Raw genomic sequence first — 21,351 nt, 5'->3', positions numbered from 1 at the left:
TCGGTACTAAATCGATGACAATCATTTCTCCTGATGTCTTTCGAGTAAATTGGTACTATTCGAGTTTATTCCTGTCTTTGAATTAGTTTTAATCGCTCTAATTAGGTTTTACTATGTATTTAGGGGTGAATTTGGCAAAATGGCCTATACCTGCATTTCGCACAGTATGGAATGGATGGGACTTGATTCTTCTGATGTTTTGACAACATTTGGAAGTTATTTGAGTTCGTTTCACGGGCGGCAAATAAGTTTTTATACTGTTTAATTAGCCTTTAACATAATTTTTGGGGACAATGGGGCAAAATGGACTACTTTCCGAAGTCTGCGCAGGATGAAACAATCACCAATCGATTTCCAGCATTTTTTTTACATAAGAATAGGTATCTTGTAAGATTCCAAACCAGCGGCTTCTAATTCTTTAGATTACGAGCTCGTTTTTGCCCATTGTACACTGGCGTATCTAGAATGGGACACACTGCAAAAAATAGTTTTGTATTAACATTCAAAAATAGATTTCTAAGTATGTCAGAACTTTTTTCAAAAGACATTTTTCTCAAGATAGTCTAAAACCAGAGTTTGTTTCAAACTCGTAGGAGTAAGTCGGAGACGAAATACGTATCTGTCAAAATGATGACAACAAATTAAAAGATAAAATGTCATCTTCCGTAATCTACACATTCTATTAAGCTCTGGGAAGGAGCATCACATTACATTACAAAACATAAATATACATGCATAAATGATATAAAAATTGCACAGGACAATCTCGGGGCGACCCCATCGACTGTTAGAGCCTCTTCCAGTCGAAATTCGAAGGATATGGCGATTGGTGACAGTGCCGGCCAACTGGCAAATTAAAACAAATGGTATTGAAGGCTGTTACCACAGACTAACAGACATAACACTGAAGCCTCATTCCATCGTCAATAAAAACGATTGTTTCAAATTTTCACTGAAGCCAAGACTCAAACAACAGTCACTGCGCGAGAACGCCGCTTGCCTGCGCTGGCGCTGTTGCCAGACAAATTCCAGATTTTTACAAGCCATAATGGCGGACATGTTCGTAATATTTGAACAGCATTTTTGACATGTCCCTAATACATCGCATGTTTTCTTTCCGCGTGTTGACGGTAAAACTAAAGGAATGTACGGAAAGAAAACGTGCGATTTATTAGGGAAATGTCAAAAATGCTGTTCAAGTATTACGAACCCGTCCGCCATTATTACTCGTAAAAAGCTGATTACAAGTAAATTTATGGCATTGCTAAATTTATAGCGAGCTGCTCTGCGTAGTGCGAAGACTACACCAGATGATGCTAGTGTTTTTTTTACAAATTCTAGGGGTGTCATTGAAACGATGTTTCGCTAGAAAATTTGTTCGAAGTGTTACGTCTGTTAGTCTGTGCTGTTACCTTATAGCAAAAATGTCTCAGGAATGGTACATTTAAATGATTTGTGGCACCAAATTGATACAAAAATAATAAAAAAAGGAAACAAAAATAATTCAAATAGTAATGCAAAAATCAAACAAAAAATGATACATGCCTAAATGACACAAAAAGGGCACGAATCTGATACAAAATGTCACAAAACTGTTATAAAAGTGACATGAACATAACAGAAAATTTAAAAGTAATATAATTCAAAAAAGACAAAATTCACGAACAATGACAGAAAAATGAAACAAAAATGATGCTAATAACGATGCAAAACTAACAAAAAAACTTACACCAACATGATGCCAAATAACTCTTAAACGCCTGGACGGGTTTTCATCAAACTTGGCACACATGTTCCTAGACATAAGGGAATCAGCACCTGGGAGCTTGATAACAGGAGGAGAGGTCCAAAAAAGCAAGAGGGGTTGCTTGCACCATTGCATTTAGACCGATTGCAATTGGGCAAGTGACGGTGAGATAAGAGAGGGTTTCCACCGAGGAGGGATATACGGAAAAGGAAAACCTTTGTTTCGTTTCGTGATAGGGATTTTCATAGAGCAAATCGATGCACAATTAGCTACGTGACAGCAAGGATAGTTGACTGACATTTTTTTCATTTAGAACGATAGCAGTTGTACAAGTAGCTGGATTTATGAAAGGGCGAATAGGGTGGCCATGAACAAGGGGGAAGTTCAAAGACGTAGAAAAGGTTTTGTATCGATTTAGAGGGATTATCGAGAAGAAGACAGATTTACAAATGGCTGGGAGACTATAGAAGGGAACTGTCAAACGGAGATACATTCAAATGAAGAAAAAGGGTTTTGTTTCTTTCATTAATTTTCGTTACAATAGCAGATATACAAGGGACTGAGAGACAAAGGGGGCCGAGTAAGATCGGCGTGTTGTAGTAACTAGTATGTTATAATAAGGGTACAAAAATATAAAAAAAAGTAGAAAAATAATAACGAAATGAATAGTGCAAAAAAGAAACAGAAACTAAACTGAAAGTGATGAAAAAATTACACAAAATAACGCTAAAATAATGCAAAGAACAAAAATGATGCACAAACAAGGCAAATATTTAACGATACGAATATAATTCCTGAATGATAAGAAATGTACTCCACATTACTAGAACATTTATATAAAAATTTTGCAGAAGTGACGCGTACAATGAAAAACATGAACCCTCCCCCTTTAAAAAAACTTTAACTGGAAATGGCGTTAAACGTTACTTCACTGCCATTCCTTCGTTAAACGTTACTTCACTCCGAAGATATGGCGAGTCATTTCAACACCGGTTTTGGACCCCTTCTTATCCGGGCTCACAACAAATCCTGTTTCGCTTTTTAAATCATCAGCCTGGTCCGATTCTGCCTGGTCAGTTTCAAGAGCAGAACTAGCGTCTTTATAGAATTAAATGAACAAAAGTCCCAGGTTGCTGCTTTGTGGTACAAACGTAGACGGAGATGATACCTTCGAGTTAAACTTCGGTTACAAGTTTCTCTCGCTCAAATTTCAGCGTAACCAGCAGCGTTGGGCGGAAGGTTTTTCAAAGATACAGCTGAGAGATTCTAGCATAAGCTTCTTTCGTCAAATTTTGAATTTCTTGCTAAAGAAATTTTATGTGCCTATTATTTAGATGCATACAACATAGTTTATGCCAGGTTATGTTCAGCATTTTTATCTTCCTCTTGTACCTTTTGTTGTTTGCCTGTTGTACGATTTAATAAAGGAAGATTCAAGCCTAATTTGCCTACTCTGATTGCCACTAAACGGTGAGGCATTGATGACTTCATTTGCAGTGGATGACGATACTCTCCTTTCTCAAAACAACTTTCAGTGTTTTTCAAAACTGTGAAGATGACTCTCGGGGTTCACTTTCTACGTGGGCTTGGGTGCAAATTCTGGCACTGAAGCATCCCCAAACGTGCCAGAGCGGTTTACGTCATCCTCTGCCGGTCGATCGCAAATCGAAGCAGATGAGCAAACAAGCAAAACAAATGGAAAATGGTGTCGCAAATAAAATGTGTGTGTATCTCGCCTCTATTCTGCCGCCGTCTATCAGTGAGTGAGGTTTTCCTCTGTCTCGCGCTCACAACCTTCCTCGAGCGCCACCGCAATCTTTGCTGTGTCGCTCGCTCGCTCGCTCGCTCCACCGACCGACAACAAATGGACGACAAGCAGCGAGCGGAGCTCGAGTGCGAGAATTCGCAAGTTGTTTAGCACCCGCTTATCGCCTTCCGACCGACACTAGCAATATAGCAAGTAACGTTGCTAGCTAATGCCATCAGCAAGTCGACCGGCTCACGCTTATAAGTAGGTAGGTAGGTGGTACTGGTAGTAGTAGCAGTAATAACTAACCAACCCAGAAAAGCGTTTGTAGAACACATTGTTATTCAAACCGCGACTAAATCCGAAGTTCATCTTTGCAAATTACGCGATACTTGTTGTCGCCCTCGTGGCTGCTTACCCGGTCTCTTCGATGTGGTTTCTAAGTAAACTGGGAACGACGGGGATGTGTTCGTGTGTGTGGAGCGGCCACGGCTGACCTGTTCCTCTTACGGAGTTCTATGAATCAACACCCACCTTAGCAGCTCGAGTCGAAATAGGATTTTCTCCTTGAAAATGGCCCTTGAGAAAACATGTGCATCACCGCACCCGTACGATCAGAGTTGGGTCGAATTGGGATAGCCCGGCTTTCCCGGAATCGTACTGCGCGTTTGGGCAATAAAAATCGATGACTGTATCTGTGTTCTTTGTTTTATTTTCCATTTGGCACACTTTCGTTCGAGTTGCTCGAGTTTTTCGAGGGTCTAGTTAGTGCGAAACGAGTCTGACCGACCGACCCTAGAAAACAGGCAATCAGCCGTTATGCTATGTTTTATGATTCCTTTTTGGAACGGCCTTTCTATGCTGTCCAAATGAGTTGAAAGTCCGCAAAATCCTCTTCAGCTCGAAATGACTTACCCGGGCGGGGGTTCTTCCACGAATTGCTTTCAAAACATATTTCTTCTTATTTTTTGTGTGTGTGCTTTTTTTATTTATCAAGAAGAAAATTCCCTGAAGCCTGTCAGACAGCAGCGCAGTTTTTTGGCTGGCGACAGCGGTAATCCCGGGATGTATTTTTACACACACAGGGCACTCGTGTGTGCCAGCACAGGTACCGTAAGTTGTGATGGTTTTGATCGCCAGAGCAGTTCAGAGAGACGGCCAAAAATGCTCCGAAATATCGAACAAAGAAGGATCAAAGCGCCTTCGTTGAATGGTAACCAAAACTTTGCCGTCTTCTTTTGCTACCTTCTTTCCACTTGATCTTCCCGGTGTCAAACTTTGTTTTTTGTTTGCTTCATTCTGCCTGCCTTCTTCATCCATCCATCCATCCATCCGAATCGTTTGCCGACCTTCTGGCTCTGCGTTCCGCGATCACCGCTGTCTCCGGACGCTTTTCGTCCGTTCGTCCGTCCATCCATCGTTGGCGGTTGACTTTTGCAGTCACTAACTGGCCCGATCTCACACTGTTTCTCCGCTCTCTAGCTCTAGGTAGGAATACATGGCGTTTATGCCGGCAGGGAGTTTCGGGATCTTCTTTCGCATCTTCCTTCTATCGCATCAGGGTAATATTATTTTTTGCTGTGATCGTTGATCGTTCTCTTTGCCCGAGCGCAGCGGAGGATTCCTTCGGCACAACAAGATGATGTTGTTATATTTTTTTTGGTTGCCTTTGCCACAATCCCAGCCAGGGTGTCCGTATAGAATAATATAGAACAGAACTTTGCGAAATCACCTAACACGCCGTTCTCGACTCTCGAGACGGGAATCGGACCGCTGCTGGCTCCGGCGGCGACGATCGGAAGAGTGATGGCGATGGTGTCGTGTGGGAAAAGTTTCGTTCACAAGTCTCGATGTCGGCCGTCGTCGCCGTGGTCCGATTCAGGGTGAAATGTCAATAACTCACTAGACAACTAACTGTGTGTGCGCCGCCACAATTTGCGTCATCTTTTTTTTCTGTTTTTGATAAGGCTGTGCAGTGAACCGTTTTTATCGCCACTGCCAAGCGATGCGCCTGACTGGTGCGCGCTTGTTGTGTGTCCCTTCGAGCGAGAAACCGAAATCGGCAAAAGCTAGCTTAAGTTTTAAGCTAATAAAAAAATTTGTTCCGTGCGAATGAACGTAGTTGGTGGTGTGTTGATTAATGGACTGTACGGGCCAGTAATGTACGACACGTGCCGGAACAGTTATGGATTAGGGGCTAAGGGAGGACGGATTTGCCAAGATAGTGAGCTCGTCTAATCATGAAATTTTCTTATCTTTTTTTTTGCAGAATCAAATGGTCGCAAGTCTGCGTCGGAAGCTAAGCAGACAGATAAGAAGGATGCTAAAGTAAAAGGTAAGCGGCTCGTTTCAGTAAATGGTTCGATTCACCAGTTGAATGATGGTTTTTGGGGCGAATTTTTGGCAGACAAAGATTAGACGAATGAGTCACTTGGTATGCAAGGGTACGAGGTGTAAAATGGACATCCTTGGTCCAGAATTTAGTTTAAGTTTAGAGAAAAAATGCTGTTTTGGGCTGCATTATTGCAAAAATGTTGGAACATAATTTATCACCTCACATGTCCAACAATGTTAGAAAATTTAAATAGTAATTCGTTAGTAATGTTGTTGAACAAACTGTTGTTCAGCATCTCACACTTGTTCATTGTATTTCGATGTATTCCAAGTTGATTTTTAAGATAATACTATAGGTCCCGGAGCACGTTGCTACGCCATTCTAAAAAGGGGGCAGATACATAATGCTGAAGATTTGCTTAATTGCAATCTTGCAACCCAGAGCTTTCTTTTTGACAAACCAAGATATTCCTAAATCATACCGCAAATTGCCAATCCCACGGTTTATGTTTTTTTACCAACCCGTGTAATGATAATGTTGGCAAAATCGCAATAAAATATCAGTGCAGTTTATTTGAAATCAATTGAAAACTGGTCAGATATCATAGACTAAATCAATTTTGTTCCAAATTTATTCTATATTTTACTATGAATGGCAACACTCTGGCCTGCGGCCGTCTCGCCTTGAATCATCTAGTATTAATTTAGGTAATTTTTGATTGTACTGTTGTTGACAATGTTTTCTGGAAGGATCTAAAATTTCTCGAATCGGATTACTTTTTGAATAACGCAAAAATTTCTGTTTATTTTGTATGAAAGCCCCCCCCCCTTCCGAGGGGGAAGGGGTCACAAACAACCATAGAAAAAAACTTAAAAATTTTAATTGTATGTAAGCCTTCCCTCTTAGAGGAAGGAGGGGTCTCAGCCACCATAGAAAACATTTCTACCTCCAAAAACATTCACGTGTCAAATTTGGTTCCATTTGCTTGATTAGTTCCCGAGTTATGCAGAAATTTGTGTTTCATTTGTATGGGAGCCCCCCCCTTCTTAGAAAAAGGAGGGGTCTCAATCTAGCGTAGACAAAATTTCTGCCTCCAAAAACCTCCTTATGCCATATTTGGTTTTATTAGCATAATTAGTTTCCGAGCTATGCAAAAATTTGTGTTTTAAATGTATGAGAGCCCCCCTTCTAGAGGGGGAGGAGTCTTAAACCACCATAGAAAAAAATCCTGTCTCTAGAATCCCCTACATGCCAAATTGGGTTCCATTTGCTTGATTAATGGTCGAAGTATGAGGAAATTTTTATTTCATTTGTATGGGAGCCACCATAGAAAAAGTTTCTGCCTCCAAAAACCTTCACATGCCAAATTAGGTTCCATTTGCTTGATTAGTTGCCGAGTTATGCACGAATTAATGTTTCATCTGTATGAGAGCCCCCCCTTCTAAAGGGGGAGGGGTCTCAAACCATGCTAACAACATTCTTCAGATCAGACGTAATTCGTATGCTAAGTTACATCAAAATCCGTCGAGCGGTTTGCGAATCTATAGCGGACACACGAACAGCATTTCATTTTTATATATATAGAAGAAGAAGATAGAGGAAGATTGTTTGAGAAACATGAAAATTTTAGTTTTATTTCCACTATTTATTGATCACTAGCTGATTCCCCATCTCACTCGGGGACGTCTATTATTGTAACAAAAATGCTCACAATGCAAGAAACAAAACCTTGCGCTGATTTTTTAATGTCAAAAAACAAATGTGCCAAGTTTGATGACGAACCGTTCAGACGTTCCGGAGCTATGGCGAAACATACCTTCATACTCACGTTCCTCGTCCCCCCTGTTGGCTCCTTCCCAGTTAGCTTCTCCTTCTGTCACGTAACCAGTTATGCATCTGCTTACTCTCTGAAAATCCCTACAGCGGAAGCGAAACACAGTCTTACATTTGATATCAAAACCATTGAAATCGGTACAGTGGTTCACAAGTTTTGAAGTTTTAAAGAAAGAAAAACTGGTAAAAACGACGATTTTTGGGACCACTCTAACTTAGAAGGGAGCACCCTGAGTGTCAAATAAAATTAAATGAAGCGTTTCTCAAAATCTTGCACCTTGGTGCAAAACTCTAAAGGTAATTTGGAAGAACTATAAAAAATAGATAGGAAAGGGGGAATTTCAGGATAATTTTTTTGATATTGACAAATATCACAGTCACAGTGACACAGTCTTTTGATGATGAAAATTTCACGATAGCACCTTTTTGTTTCCTAAAATTAAAAAAGAAGAAAACTTATCCAATTTAATTCTACTATGTATATTTTATTCACGACAGATACGTATTTCGCCTACGATTTGCAGGCTTCCTCAGTGCAGTTCCTCAGTTCCTTCTTTTTTTAATTTTAGGTTTCGTATTCTACTAAGACGCTCCAAAAACTTCAGACCTTTTCGTTGTTCCTTAGTTTTGTACAAAAATTAGTTTTTCCCAAGCTCAAGGTGCTGCAAAAGTGCATAACTTCAATCAGATCAGCTGGTTGTCATTAAAAATCTGGACTGCTTCCTTCGTTGCGATACGATTTTTGCCTTTCTACTATATGAAAATATAGTATAAAGGTATAGGAATCACTCGAAAAACCGAAAATCGAAAGAAAGCCTAGTGGGACGAATGTCATATACCATTCGACTCAGTTTCGAAAACCGAGCATTTTCTGTGTGTGTGTATGTGTGTGTGTGTGTGTGTGTGTGTGTGTGTGTGTGTGTGTGTGTGTGTGTGTGTGTGTGTGTGTGTGTGTGTGTGTGTGTGTGTGTGTGTGTGTGTGTGTGTGTGTGTGTGTGTGTGTGTGTGTGTGTGTGTGTGTGTGTGTGTGTGTGTGTGTGTGTGTGTGTGTGTGTGTGTGTGTGTGTGTGTGTGTGTGTGTGTGTGTGTGTGTGTGTGTGTGTGTGTGTGTGTGTGTGTGTGTGTGTGTGTGTGTGTGTGTGTGTGTGTGTGGAACGCTTTTGATTGAGCCAACATTTCTTGGAGATGGCTGGGCCGATTTTAATGATGTTAGTGTCAAATGAAAGGTCTAGGTGTCCCATTGTTCGCTATTTGATTTCATACTGATCGGACTTTTAGTTCAAAAGTTATGTATAAAAATACGAAAAATATGGGACTTCATTATCTCATAGGTCCCTTAACCGATTTGAACAAAACTGATTGCATATGAAAGGGGAGTCTTTCAAAACCTTAACTTCAAGATTTCATGACGAATGGGCTTGTGGTTTGAAAGTTACATAAAGAAATGTGGAAAAAGTGTATTTAAAACTGCTTTTTGTTGCATATAAGCATTAATTCAATAGGAAACATCCTACAATTTATTATTATTTGAAAGTTACTGTTGAGATCTATAAAACGAAACCAAGTTACTGAAAATCGGACGATTGATTCAAAAGTTATTCAAACTTTAACACTTCAGCGCCGTATACTAAACCGCTAAAATGTATAAAATCGAAATAAATTAATCAAGGGTCGATTGTATTCAATGTATGTGTGTATGTATGTATGTATGTATGTATGTATGTATGTATGTATGTATGTATGTATGTATGTATGTATGTATGTATGTATGTATGTATGTATGTATGTATGTATGTTTGTATGTATGTATGTATGTATGTATGTATGTATGGTTGTATGTATGTATGTATGTATGGTTGTATGTATGTATGTATATGTGATTTGCAATTTTAAAATTTGCATAGAAATACAAGAATAGTGAGAAACATTTCAATTGTCATTTTCTTTACTTGCTGTTACTCGCAATCGGACGAGCAAAGCAAAAAGCGAAGAAAAGTATTTGATTTAATCATATAGGTATAGTGGTGTATAGTATTGAAAATACTAATGAGTTGATTTTCCCAAATAAATTTATACCAATTTCAAACAAATTTTGTGCATCAATAGATGCTTTTCCAATCAATAGATGCTAGCGCTTAGAAATTTTATATGAAAAAGAAGAAGAAAGGTTGCTAATAATTCTGTACGATTTGTTTTCGCTAGTGACACTTTAAAAGATAATATCGTATGTCATGTATCATGTTTTAATAAATAAATATATATGGGACCACTCATACCAGCAAAAATAACAAGCGCCGAAAATTATATCGATCATATTTTCCATCCTCAAGCATGTTTATGGCGCTGCTTTTGCTTCCTTGATCTCATCGTTTCTTAAAACATCTAACGGGCAATATCGTATAAACGATACGATCAAGCTAATGACTATTTTTTCATTAAAGTTTATTCAAAAGAAGCTTAAGTTTTGATTTTCATGGTAAAATAATTAACTGAAAGGGCGCCAACTAAGAAAAAGTCAAATTTATCTTTTTCGTTTTTCATATCTAATGCTGTACTCAGTTATCTTTTCAAATTCTTTATTAGCTTTTTTGGATAAGGATTTTGAAAACTAAGGAACGGATATTTAAAAATATAGTCAAGTAAATTAAAGATGTTCCTGAGAAATTGAAAAATAATTATTGCAACAGTAGAAAGGCTAGGTCACACCGCTAGGTGGATTAATTCGGGTTTTTTGTAAGAATACTTTACCACCATTAGAAATATTTAGACATCATCAGCAGTAAAAGAATCCATTATTTTGTGTTTGTGAAAATATACGTGGTCTTGTAGTACTTCCTCGAGGTACGGGAAAGATATTTGATTTGTAAAATATGATAGTGATTATTTAGTGAATAAGGTAGTACCACTTTTTGAGCAGTGCAGAGCTGATACTACGAAATTAGTCAGATTTTTGTTTTCTGCTGGAACATTGACCGCTGGGGTCCGTTAGTTTGATCTATCGTAATGTCCCTTGTTTTAATGAGGCATATTAGTAGAGACCTATAATTTCGCAAACTCCAGACTCAACTACGCCAACCCAATAACGGAGGCTAGAAGGATTGGGCTACAAATCAATGCGTTAAAATTAAACGTATGGTAGGAAGAGACACCAGAGAACATAACGTTCGCCTTCCACGGACAGTGACTATTGACGGCATTGAGCTAGAGGCGTTTGATGAGTTGATATATTTGGAATCTCTAGTCACCGCCGACAGCAGTACGTACGAGTAGGGGAATCTCAAGCATTTGAGTGAACGTTTACTTAGTTATTAATGAGGTACTAGCATTTTAGCACCGTTAACTACAAAAGATACAGCAAAACTTTATTCAGCCAAATTTTAGGTAATAACTAGTTATACAAATCCCAAGCAACATTGTGAGTTTTATTATACTCTTATGGCGGTTTTAATGACCAATTTTAAATGCCATCATAAGAGTGTAAAAAGACCCAACTTGTTACTTGGGATGTCCCATATGTAACTTTTTTCAAATTTTTCCTGACTGAGACTGTACTGTCAAATGAATCGAAATTGAGTCAAAGTTATCGGTTTCCAACTGTTTCCACTGTTCTGTTTCCAGACAGCACTGTTGAAGCACTGTTTCCAACTTCTGCATCAACACTACTATGTGAATCTATTCTAATTTAAATCAGTTATTTTCTTTCTTCTTTTTATCGGCAGTATTGCAGTCGGTTTACTTACGTCGGCTTATGCGAAAAATGTAGATTTGGGCAAGCTAAAAAATTCTTTATCAAGTCAGTTATCAATCAGTCTTCCAAATCAGATCAATAGTCTTCCAAAAACCATATAAACAATTTGTTAATCATCCACTACCAAACCCAGGTACTTCTTTCCCATGCCTATGAAAAATACTTGACAAGACAAAAGTGCTGATATATTACCAAAACGTACGTGGCTTTATGTTCCAAATTTCTCGATTTTTTCCTTAGAGTTGCAAAGTTGGACTATGATACCGCAGCAAGCTCAACAAAAAAAACTTTAGTTACTTTACTTTAGTGGCAACCGTCCGTTATTGATCCTGCGCCGAATAAATTATAGTCCTCCAGTACTTTCGGTCCTGGGTTATCTTTCTCCAATCCCATCAAACACCAGCTGAACGTGCATAATCCGCGACAAAGCACACCCATCGGGTGAAGGGTCTACCCCGAGGTCCACGGCCTCTTTCGGTTTTTCTGCTGAAAATAGTTTTCGCTATTCTTTCGTTGGGCGTTCTGGTTACATACCCAATCCACTGCAGTCGGACATATTGTACTATCCCCTAGAAAGCCCGTTTCATGGCTGCAATTCGTCGTATTACTTCACGGCTTACATCGTTGTCACATGTCACTAGCAGACTAAGGTATATGATCTCCTCCACTACTCGGCCAACCTCGCTGCTTCCTGTTTAAAACACCTAAAGGCCTCTACTACTGCTCTACGGTTGATTTCGATGACAGATGACAAAAATTTTAAATATGATTTGCAATGGCCTAACTCACGCAGAGTAAATATCTGATTCGTCATGCAGTGACCCTCACGAAAACCAGCTTGGTTCGCGCCGACGTAGGACTCACCTTATAGACAGAATTAAGCAATCGACGTCCAGCCCGGGAGTCGTCCTTCTCTGTAGCCTTACCGTTTTTCAGCTCAGTGGTTGCCTTCTTAACCTTCTCCTGTGCTGGTGGCTCCATAGCTTGGCCATTGCTCATAATTCTTGCACTTTTCTTCCAGATTTCCATGTTTGCCTTTCCATGCAACAACATCTGGAAATGCTCCTGCACCTGGCTGTTACCACCGATTTACGCTGTACGAGGCATGGTAAAACTAGAAGAATAAAACAAAATAAGGTATTAGTTGCCTAATAATAGCGGGCGCCAGTAGTTTAGTTAGTAAAACAGTCGGGTATCAACTGAAAGAGCGTGGGTGCGAATCGCACCTGTTATTACCCTGATATATTTTTGGTCTAGGGGGAAGTTCTGTATGGCCGGACAAGCCTCTATGCCCGGACACTGGCGGTTTCTCAAAACTAATCTAATCTAATCTCACACTAACGCAGCCAATTCTGGAAGGTATCCTGGAAAACGACGATTACTTGAATCAATCATTTTTCATGTCAACGGCCAGGCCAACTGCGCAGCATGTATCGCAGAGAGAAGTCCAAGGAATCAAGCGGAACCAGAAAAAATACCTAATTCCACTAAACTCCTTGAAATCAAGGGGAAGGAAGAAAGCGTGTACCTCCCGTACCAAACGCTTCCCATATACATAGATAATGATTTATTTTCAGTCGTTGGGAGTATCTTTGCTAATAAAGGTTAAGTGATACTCCGGACCCGCAGCGATGAACTAATGGCATTTAGACCAGAAGCCAGGCTGCAATCGGCCAAGGATATAGCGCCTTATTTCGCTCTCTGAAAATAGATTAGTTTGCCAAAAAATTAGTTTAAATCATATAATACTTGATAATAAAGTCGAGTGGTTTAATGGTTTCCTAAAACTACATTTGTAAGGCTAGGAACTGAAAACCGCACGACCCCGCACCTTCTAGCTTAGCTACTCAATTATACAAAATGTAGTATTTCCAGGTATGGCCACGTGGAGGCAATCATGAAGGAAATAGCAGTCAAGGCTTCACAACCGTCACTAGACTTGCTGCTGTTTTATCGATTACAGCTGTCTCTAGACAGTAGACACTGTCAAAACTTATACAAACAATTATTATAAAAAGATGTCTAGTAACGTAAACATGAAAATAATTAGTTTTGGTTATAAGTCCACATACATTTCGATAATAAATCCATAATTTTGTTTTGTGATGCATACTCCTTCCGGTTCTAATGAAAGCACGTTATCTCCAGTATGTGCAGTATGTGCAGTACGTGATTTTGTTTAGGTTTCCATGAATTTGGGCTAACTAGACTGGTGATCTTTGTGATGCAGTACCTGACGATGGAAATTATGTGTGGAGTCACAACGTACTTGCACTTTCTTCTGGATGCTTGTGAGAAAATTGCAAATCCACACCTAGCCACGGTCTAAGAACCAGCGGAGGTTTGTGACTGTGCTATAGGATCTAGGTCTAAGAGCTTTCACATGTAATATTGAAGGTTTTATTACTCTCCTGTGATGGTTTGTTACAGACAGCAGACAGCTTTAGTCAAAGCAAAGCCTAGGTGCTGCTTTCCTTTATCGAAACTTGACCCTCTGTTTTTATACGACAGACTTCGCAGCCAGCTATTAGAGTACAGGACAATTGCAGGGCCAGTTGCTACGATCCTACTGACTCTAGCAGACTCTCCCAGCCGATATTCGAACACACGACGACTGGCTTATTAGGCCAGCACCACACCTCGAAGCCAACTGGGAGGCTTTTAGTCATTACAGCTGATATCCGGATATCATTAGTCGGCGAAACGGGATATTTAGCATTCATTAAAACAGTTTATTGTGCCTAGTGGCTGCTACAGTTGCCAGCTGCTGAAAACCACCATGTTTTCACTTTTCTTTAGATTCGATGGAGGCGCCTTGTTATTTTCGGTTATCAGTGACTTATTTTGGAAAAGATAAACATAACTGCAACTTTCGCCTCAAATGTTTAAGTTCAAGTGATTTTTTTTTTCACTTTATAAGCCGCAACTACGTTTCGCTAAGTTTATCAACGTAAGTTTGCGGACGCACACAGTCGCTGACGTTATCGCCGAACCTTCGCTAAGCGCTGATAGCCAGGCGCTTCCATTGAAACCAAAAGAAAGGAAACGCATGGTTGTTTTCTAATGGACCACCCATTTCTATTGAATATTACATGAAAAAGTTCTCGTTTACTATTCATAATGCAGCGATCGAAAATCGCACATGATTTGTTTCAAGTGGTTCTGAAAATACAATTTTTGGTCTGTTTACCAAAGTAAATAAATAAATTCAAATTCTATTGATACCACACTGCACTGTTTTTTTGTTGGTGGCAACAAGTAGACAAATTTCGCCAGTCGCTCCTAAAAGTAAAGTGCAAACCGTATCAAAAAAAAAGTCTTCTGCGCAGCCCGTTCAGCGTAACAGTAACAACACTTTGGTTTTTATCTACAGCAAAAAAAAGTAAAAATTCTTTCGCTGCGGCTAAGTACACACAGCTTGTTGTGCGATAACAACGAATCTGTTTCGCAGTTCATATTCGCGGTTCGTCATTATTTCTATTATATCATCAGACGGTTTTTATTAGTAATCGCACCGGCTTTTTAAATACGAATTCATTCGATTCATCGATGAGACCCCACCTATGAGTTGACAGCATTTTTTAATCAGTTCTTAAAATTTCTCGAAATTTGATTAATATCAAGTTCAAATCTCTCTTATCATTGCAAACTGTGAAACATATTTCCGTATTTGTTGTATCTGATGGGTGGACCCCTTGCTTTGTACGATTGAGAGGAAAAAAACGCAAACAAATAAAGTAAGAAGTCAAACAACACGACGACGACGACGATCAAATTTGCGATAACGTTCGTCTTCTTCGGTCGGTCGCTAGGACTGTGGTGACTATGACTACATCGCGCCGCCGCCGCCGCTGTGCTACAGTATTGTTATAACAAACAGGCAGGAAAGCATCACACGACGCGACGCGGTGCGGCGCGGCGCGGCGCACCAACAACAGAACGAGACGCGCGATGACTTACTCATTCGATTTCGCGGCCGCACCGCTTTCGTTTCGTTTCGACTGTTTGGTGCGCGATATGCATGATAGAGGTATTTATTAGCACGCGTAGGCTCAATCATTGCCGGAGGAGTGCAGCACACATAGCTAGACTTACCCACACTTTGTCGCTACGTGGCTACGCGCGCGGTGACGTCCGTCAGCTGCCTGCGGCAGGTGTTGTCAACCCTGCTTTAGCAGCCTGTTGGTACAATAAATTCTGATTCCGATTTAGATTTTCCTTGCAACCATAATGGAAGCGCATTAGCGTTGCAAAAATTTAGATTGGTTTATTGCAGCTTGCGATGATGGGCGAGAACTTTAACATTTTGTGATGATTAATGGCAAATGGAAATTTTAGTAATATTTTCGAATTGTTGGCAGTGTCTTAGCTTTTCTAGAAGAGAAGTTACTTAATCTAGGGTAAAAAACCGGTTTTAAGCAGTCTAAACGGGTCACTGATTGTTTTACCTTATTACAAGCGATTGGTTGACTAAATGGGGAATATCAGCATACCAATCTTCTTGCTACCTTTAGTTCTTCAAACTGTTACCACTGGAAGACACTATTATTGCGCTAAACCTTGGATTTTTTTTATTTAAAAGTTGGAACAATGGAACTAATTTTGACCGAATATATTTTCAATGGTCAGGCAGCATGTATCACAGAGAGAATTCCAAGGAATCAAGTGGAACCAGAAATAATATCTAATTCCATTCAACTCCTTGAAATCAAGGAGAAGCAAGAAAGCGTGAACCTCCCGTACCAGACGGTTCCCCTTAGATAATGAATTATTTACAGTAGTTGTGAGTATCTTTGCTAATGAAGATTAAATGTAAATGTAAATGTAAATATTCTATCTAAATTAAATCTATCGTCTATTACGTACACTTATGTAATATCTGAAGGCTATCGAAGATTATGTTAGTCTAGTAAAGCCTGCATACTTACTTCTTTTGCTATGTGTGAAAAAATGGAAAAATTGGTCAGAGACCCAGACAAGAAAATTTTCCTAAGAGTTTTCTGGCAATACAGATTACCTCGAATTGTAGAAATTAGAATTTTAAGAATTGACTTCGTTATTGACTAGGACAGATGTAAATTGCAAAACTATGGATGTTTGGAGTTTTCCACCACCGTGAATGTAGCTAAAAATAACAAAAGATGATAAAGACCAATAGGAAAAAGATAGAAGCTTAACGATGAGAAATGAAAAACAAAAAATGAAGAATGAAAGATGAAAAATGAAAGATGAAAGATGAAAGATGAAAGATGAAAGATGAAAGATGAAAGATGAAAGATGAAAGATGAAAGATGAAAGATGAAAGATGAAAGATGAAAGATGAAAGATAAAAGATAAAAGATGAAAGATGAAAGATGAAAGATGAAAGATGAAAGATGAAAGATGAAAGATGAAAGATGAAAGATGAAAGATGAAAGATGAAAGATGAAAGATGAAGGATGAAAGATGAAAGATGAAAGATGAAAGATGAAAGATGAAAGATGAAAGATGAAAGATGAAAGATGAAAGATGAAAGATGAAAGATGAAAGATGAAAGATGAAAGATGAAAGATGAAAGATGAAAGATGAAAGATGAAAGATGAAAGATGAAAGATGAAAGATGAAAGATGAAAGATGAAAGATGAAAGATGAAAGATGAAAGATGAAAGATGAAAGATGAAAGATGAAAGATGAAAGATGAAAGGTACATGATGATAAGATGAAAGATGAAAGATAAAAGATGAAAGATGAAAGATGAAAGATGAAAGATGAAAGATGAAAGATGAAAGATGAAAGATGAAAGATGAAAGATGAAAGATGAAAGATGAAAGATGAAAGATGAAAGATAAAAGATGAAAGATGAAAGATGAAAGATGAAACATAAAAGGTAAAAGATGAAAAAATAAGAAAGATAAAAGAGATATGCTAGAGATAAAAGATGAAAAATTAAAATGCTAAAAGATGGAAAATATGAATATTGTAAAAGGTGAAAGATGCGAAATGTTGTTGTTAATTGGCCTAACGTCTTACGACAAGGCCTTCGCAGTATAATTTCTCCATCTGTTTCGGTCCATGGCAACTGGTCTCCAGTTCCGTGAGCACCCAGTGCTCGCCTCGATCTCGCTCCACCTGGTCTTGCCACCTCGCTCGCTGTGCCCCTCTTCGTCTTGTTCCTACCGGATTCGATGCGAAAGCCATTTTTGCAGAATAGTTGTCCGGCATTTTAGCAACATGTCCTGCCCAACGTATCCGTCCAGCTTTAACCACTTTCTGAATACTTGGTTCGCCGTAAAGGCGCGCGAGCTCATGGTTCATTCTTCGCCTCCGTACACCGTTCTCTTGCATTCCACCAAAGATAATTTTTAGCACCCGTCGTTCGAAAACTCCGAGTGCTCGTAGGTCCTCCTCTAGCAGTGTCCACGTTGAAAGATGGGAAATATAGATGATGAAAAAGAGAAAATGTGATAACGATAAAAAATGAAACAACGGAAATCTGAAAATGAAAAGCTAAAAGAGATGATAAATGAAAAAATAAAAGATGAGAAAAGTAAATATTGAAATGAGTAATTCTCGCTGAAACGGGGCACTGCTGACACGAGGTCTTCAAATATTGGAACTTTTGCGCATAATTGGTTGAAAATGGTAAAAAAATAAGAATTACACTTTTCATGCCTCGAAATAGTGGACCCCTCATTCGCCAAGGGGCCAAACAGTTTAAAAAAAGTTGAATTTTGAGCAAACCTTGAGATCTATATCATGTGATATTTCATAAATTTACCATGAAACAGCTAACAAATGGCCCGGTTCTGTGAAGAAGAAGAATAGAGCTTTCAAATGGAGTAAAATTTTTTTTGGCGGCCATCTTGGATTTGGTCTCCATATTGGATTTTATCAAAAAATGGCCGTTTTCACCATGAGCGCCCCAACCGATTTTCATTTTAAGACCACCATTGGAAAGCTGAGAAAAAATACCATGAGAAACATTCATAAAATTAGGTGTGCGATTGCACTAACTGAATAAACGAAGTGAAAAAACAATCGGCGGTCATCTTGGATTTGGCCGCCATGTTGGATTTTATCAATAAATCGCCGTTTTCGTCATGATCCCTCCAATTGATTTTAATTTTAAGACCACCATCGGAAAGCTGAGAAAAAATACCATAAGGAACATTCATCAAATTACATGTGTAGTGGCATTAAATAAACGAAACAATGAATTATCTGTATCAAGGTTTACAACGCTCATATAATGGAATATCTTGCTACAGAAAATTAATTGCTTTTTTTAGTTAATGCCATTGCACATTGCCATTGAAATCGGTCGGGGAGATCATGGCAAAAACGGCGATTTTTTGATAAAATCCAACATGGCGGCCAAATCCAAGATGGCCGCCAAAATTTTTTTTACTCCATTTGAAAGCCCTATTCTTCTTCACAGAACCGGGCCATTTGTTAGTTGTTTCATGGTAAATTTATGAAATATCACATGATATAGTTCTCAAGGTTTGCTCAAAATTCAACTTTGTTTTTAACTGCGAGGCCCCTTGGCGAACGAGGGGTCCACTATTTCGAGGTATCAAAAGTGTAATTCTTATTTTTCAACCATTTTCATCCAATTAAGCGCAAGTGTTCCAATATTTGAAGACCTCGTGTCAAATATAGAAAAAACGAAGAAATGAAAAATGCAAAAGATAGAAGTTGAATGAGGAAAATGATTAGAATTACAAAATGATGAATGAACAAAATGATGAAAGATGCAAAAGACGAACGACAAAAAATATGAAAAGAATAAAAGATTGAAAATACGGAAAATGAAAAAGATTAAGGATGAAAGATTTGACATTTGAATTACAATATCCAAGATTCAAGATTAAAAATTTAAGAACCAAGATCCAAGTATAACTTGATCTTGATTGATTGAACTTGATTGATGATCCTGCATCCTTGATCTTTGCAGTCAGAAGGTAACCGATTCTGCTTCACAGACCAATGATTGTTGGTTGGAATATGAATAAAATGGTTCTCTGGCCCCTTCGCATCCTTTTTTTTCTTATTAAATTCAGCATACTAACAATGAAGCATCGTTCCAGGGCAAGTTATAAGAGCGGTACAGGCTCGAAGAACATTTGAAACCTGCTGTTCAAAGCAATTTATTACTTGTTTACAATCCAGAAATGAGACTGGTAATGCAAAGTAGTAAAGTACGAAGTAAAAAATAGTAAAAACAATGTTCGAGAATTAATCAAATATCGCTTCACAACAGCGGTAGTGCCAAGAACAAATTACGTGCGGGGTACAGAAAAACACCTAGTCATTATCACAATAGGTCATAATACTGGTCACCGTGATGCGTAAAAAAGCGATGTGACATCACATACGAACTGCAAAATTATCGCTTCTGAGCGTAATATTTCTTGCTCATCGAATCGATTTTTGAATAAAGCCTTTATTCCACGGGATGCAGTGCCGTCTTGGCGGAACCAAATGTTGTCGAGATGCTGGGTTTCAATTTCAGGCAGCAAAGAGACGAATGCAATCAATGGCGCAATTGTGAACAGAAACATGCAGTCTTTATTGCCCTACTCCAGGCATGGCATGTTCTTTTCGCTTGCTCGATTTTGCTCTTTTGATTGCTGCACCTTAGCCAAGCCGAATTTGAAAAAGTTTTTTGTCACAAAACATTTGTAGACCTAGTAATTACCTACAGTATTGCTGAAGAAAGCAAATATTTGTCTAATTTTTTACATATACATATACCAATATATTAATGTTCTGATTTTGTCAGCTCCCGATTTTGTCTATCCCCGATTTTATCTGCTTCTTGTCCCGATTTTGTCAGCCTTTTAAGCATGATTTATAAAACTTTTCAGCCTGCATGAAACTAGTCTGATTCTCTGGGGAGAATTTTTGAATAAAATGATGCATTCTTGCGAGTAATTCGGAGTCAAAATTAGAGTATTTTTATAGTAAAAGTTTTATAGTTTCTAAACATGCAAAGATAGAGGTTTACTATATTCAGCAATGTTGTGTATTTTTACTATTTGTACAACTTTGTAAAACAGAAAAAAATTATACAATAACTACAAAAACAGCTAAAATAGAAAAACTGATTTTAACGATCTTTTATGGATTTTTCTATCTTTGCTGGAGAGATAGAAGATTACTGTCTTTAGCAAAATTTTTTGTAATAATTTGCTGTAAAATTTTGCAAAACACGTCAATGTGTTATATTGAAACTGAAGAAAATAAATTTTTTATTGCACTTTTAGGGGGATTAATTAAAATTTGAATTCTTCTGGACGATAGAACTTTTAATTTTAAGAAACTGTTTCAAAGGTTCCAAAACATAAAACCAAGTTTTCCCGCTCGAAGCTTATGCGCACCAAAAAAAGGTTCTGGAGCAGTGTGCTGCGCCCGGTTCATTTAGCTTTCGGTTGACCAATTGAGCGTTAAAATTTAATTTTTAGTAGAAGTCTTAGATATTGCAAGGTCTTAAGTCTTAAATTTTGAAAAAGTTTTCGAACCAAAAATTTCCCAATTTTGTCAATTTCCCCATTTTGTCAGCCAGCAAAATTCAGCATGGAGCTGACAAAATCGGAACATTACTGTAGTCCAAAAACTAGGTAGGTTGGTGAAAAGAGAACGAAAATCCGAGAAACAACCAATATATGACCATTTTCGTGAAATAAGTTGTGAAAATGTTGTTTCCGGTTTCCGGGTTCCTCTTCGAAGGATATACGGACATTTATCTTTGGATTGCAAATAACCAAAAAACTCACTCCGGGTGTCACCCGGAGTTTGAATTAGTATTGTGGTTTACTCTGAGCCTCATCAATCGCAGGCAATAGATTTTCATCTCGGTTATTTAATCTTCCAGAAGATGATTAAAAGAAACACCTTAAGCAAAGTCCTGGGTTCTGGCTGAGTATAACTTTCCGATTTTTCGTGCGGCAGACTTCGCT

The 21,351-nt window shown here is 38.5% G+C and overlaps 1 protein-coding gene across 1 annotated transcript in view; it reads left to right on the top strand.

Annotated features, from left to right (window-relative positions):
- LOC128738216 (uncharacterized) overlaps positions 1 to 21,351 on the top strand; it is a 114,271-nt gene that overhangs the window by 39,485 nt on the left and 53,435 nt on the right. Inside the window, exon 2 of the mRNA XM_053833190.1 lies at positions 5,764 to 5,829. Within this exon, the coding sequence (XP_053689165.1) occupies positions 5,764 to 5,829 (66 nt within the window). The remainder of the gene's footprint in view (positions 1 to 5,763; positions 5,830 to 21,351) is intronic.

The sequence above is a fragment of the Sabethes cyaneus genome, chromosome 2, assembly GCF_943734655.1.
Source record: "Sabethes cyaneus chromosome 2, idSabCyanKW18_F2, whole genome shotgun sequence".
NCBI lineage: Eukaryota > Metazoa > Arthropoda > Insecta > Diptera > Culicidae > Sabethes > Sabethes cyaneus.
This window is presented reverse-complemented; position numbering and strand designations above follow the sequence as displayed.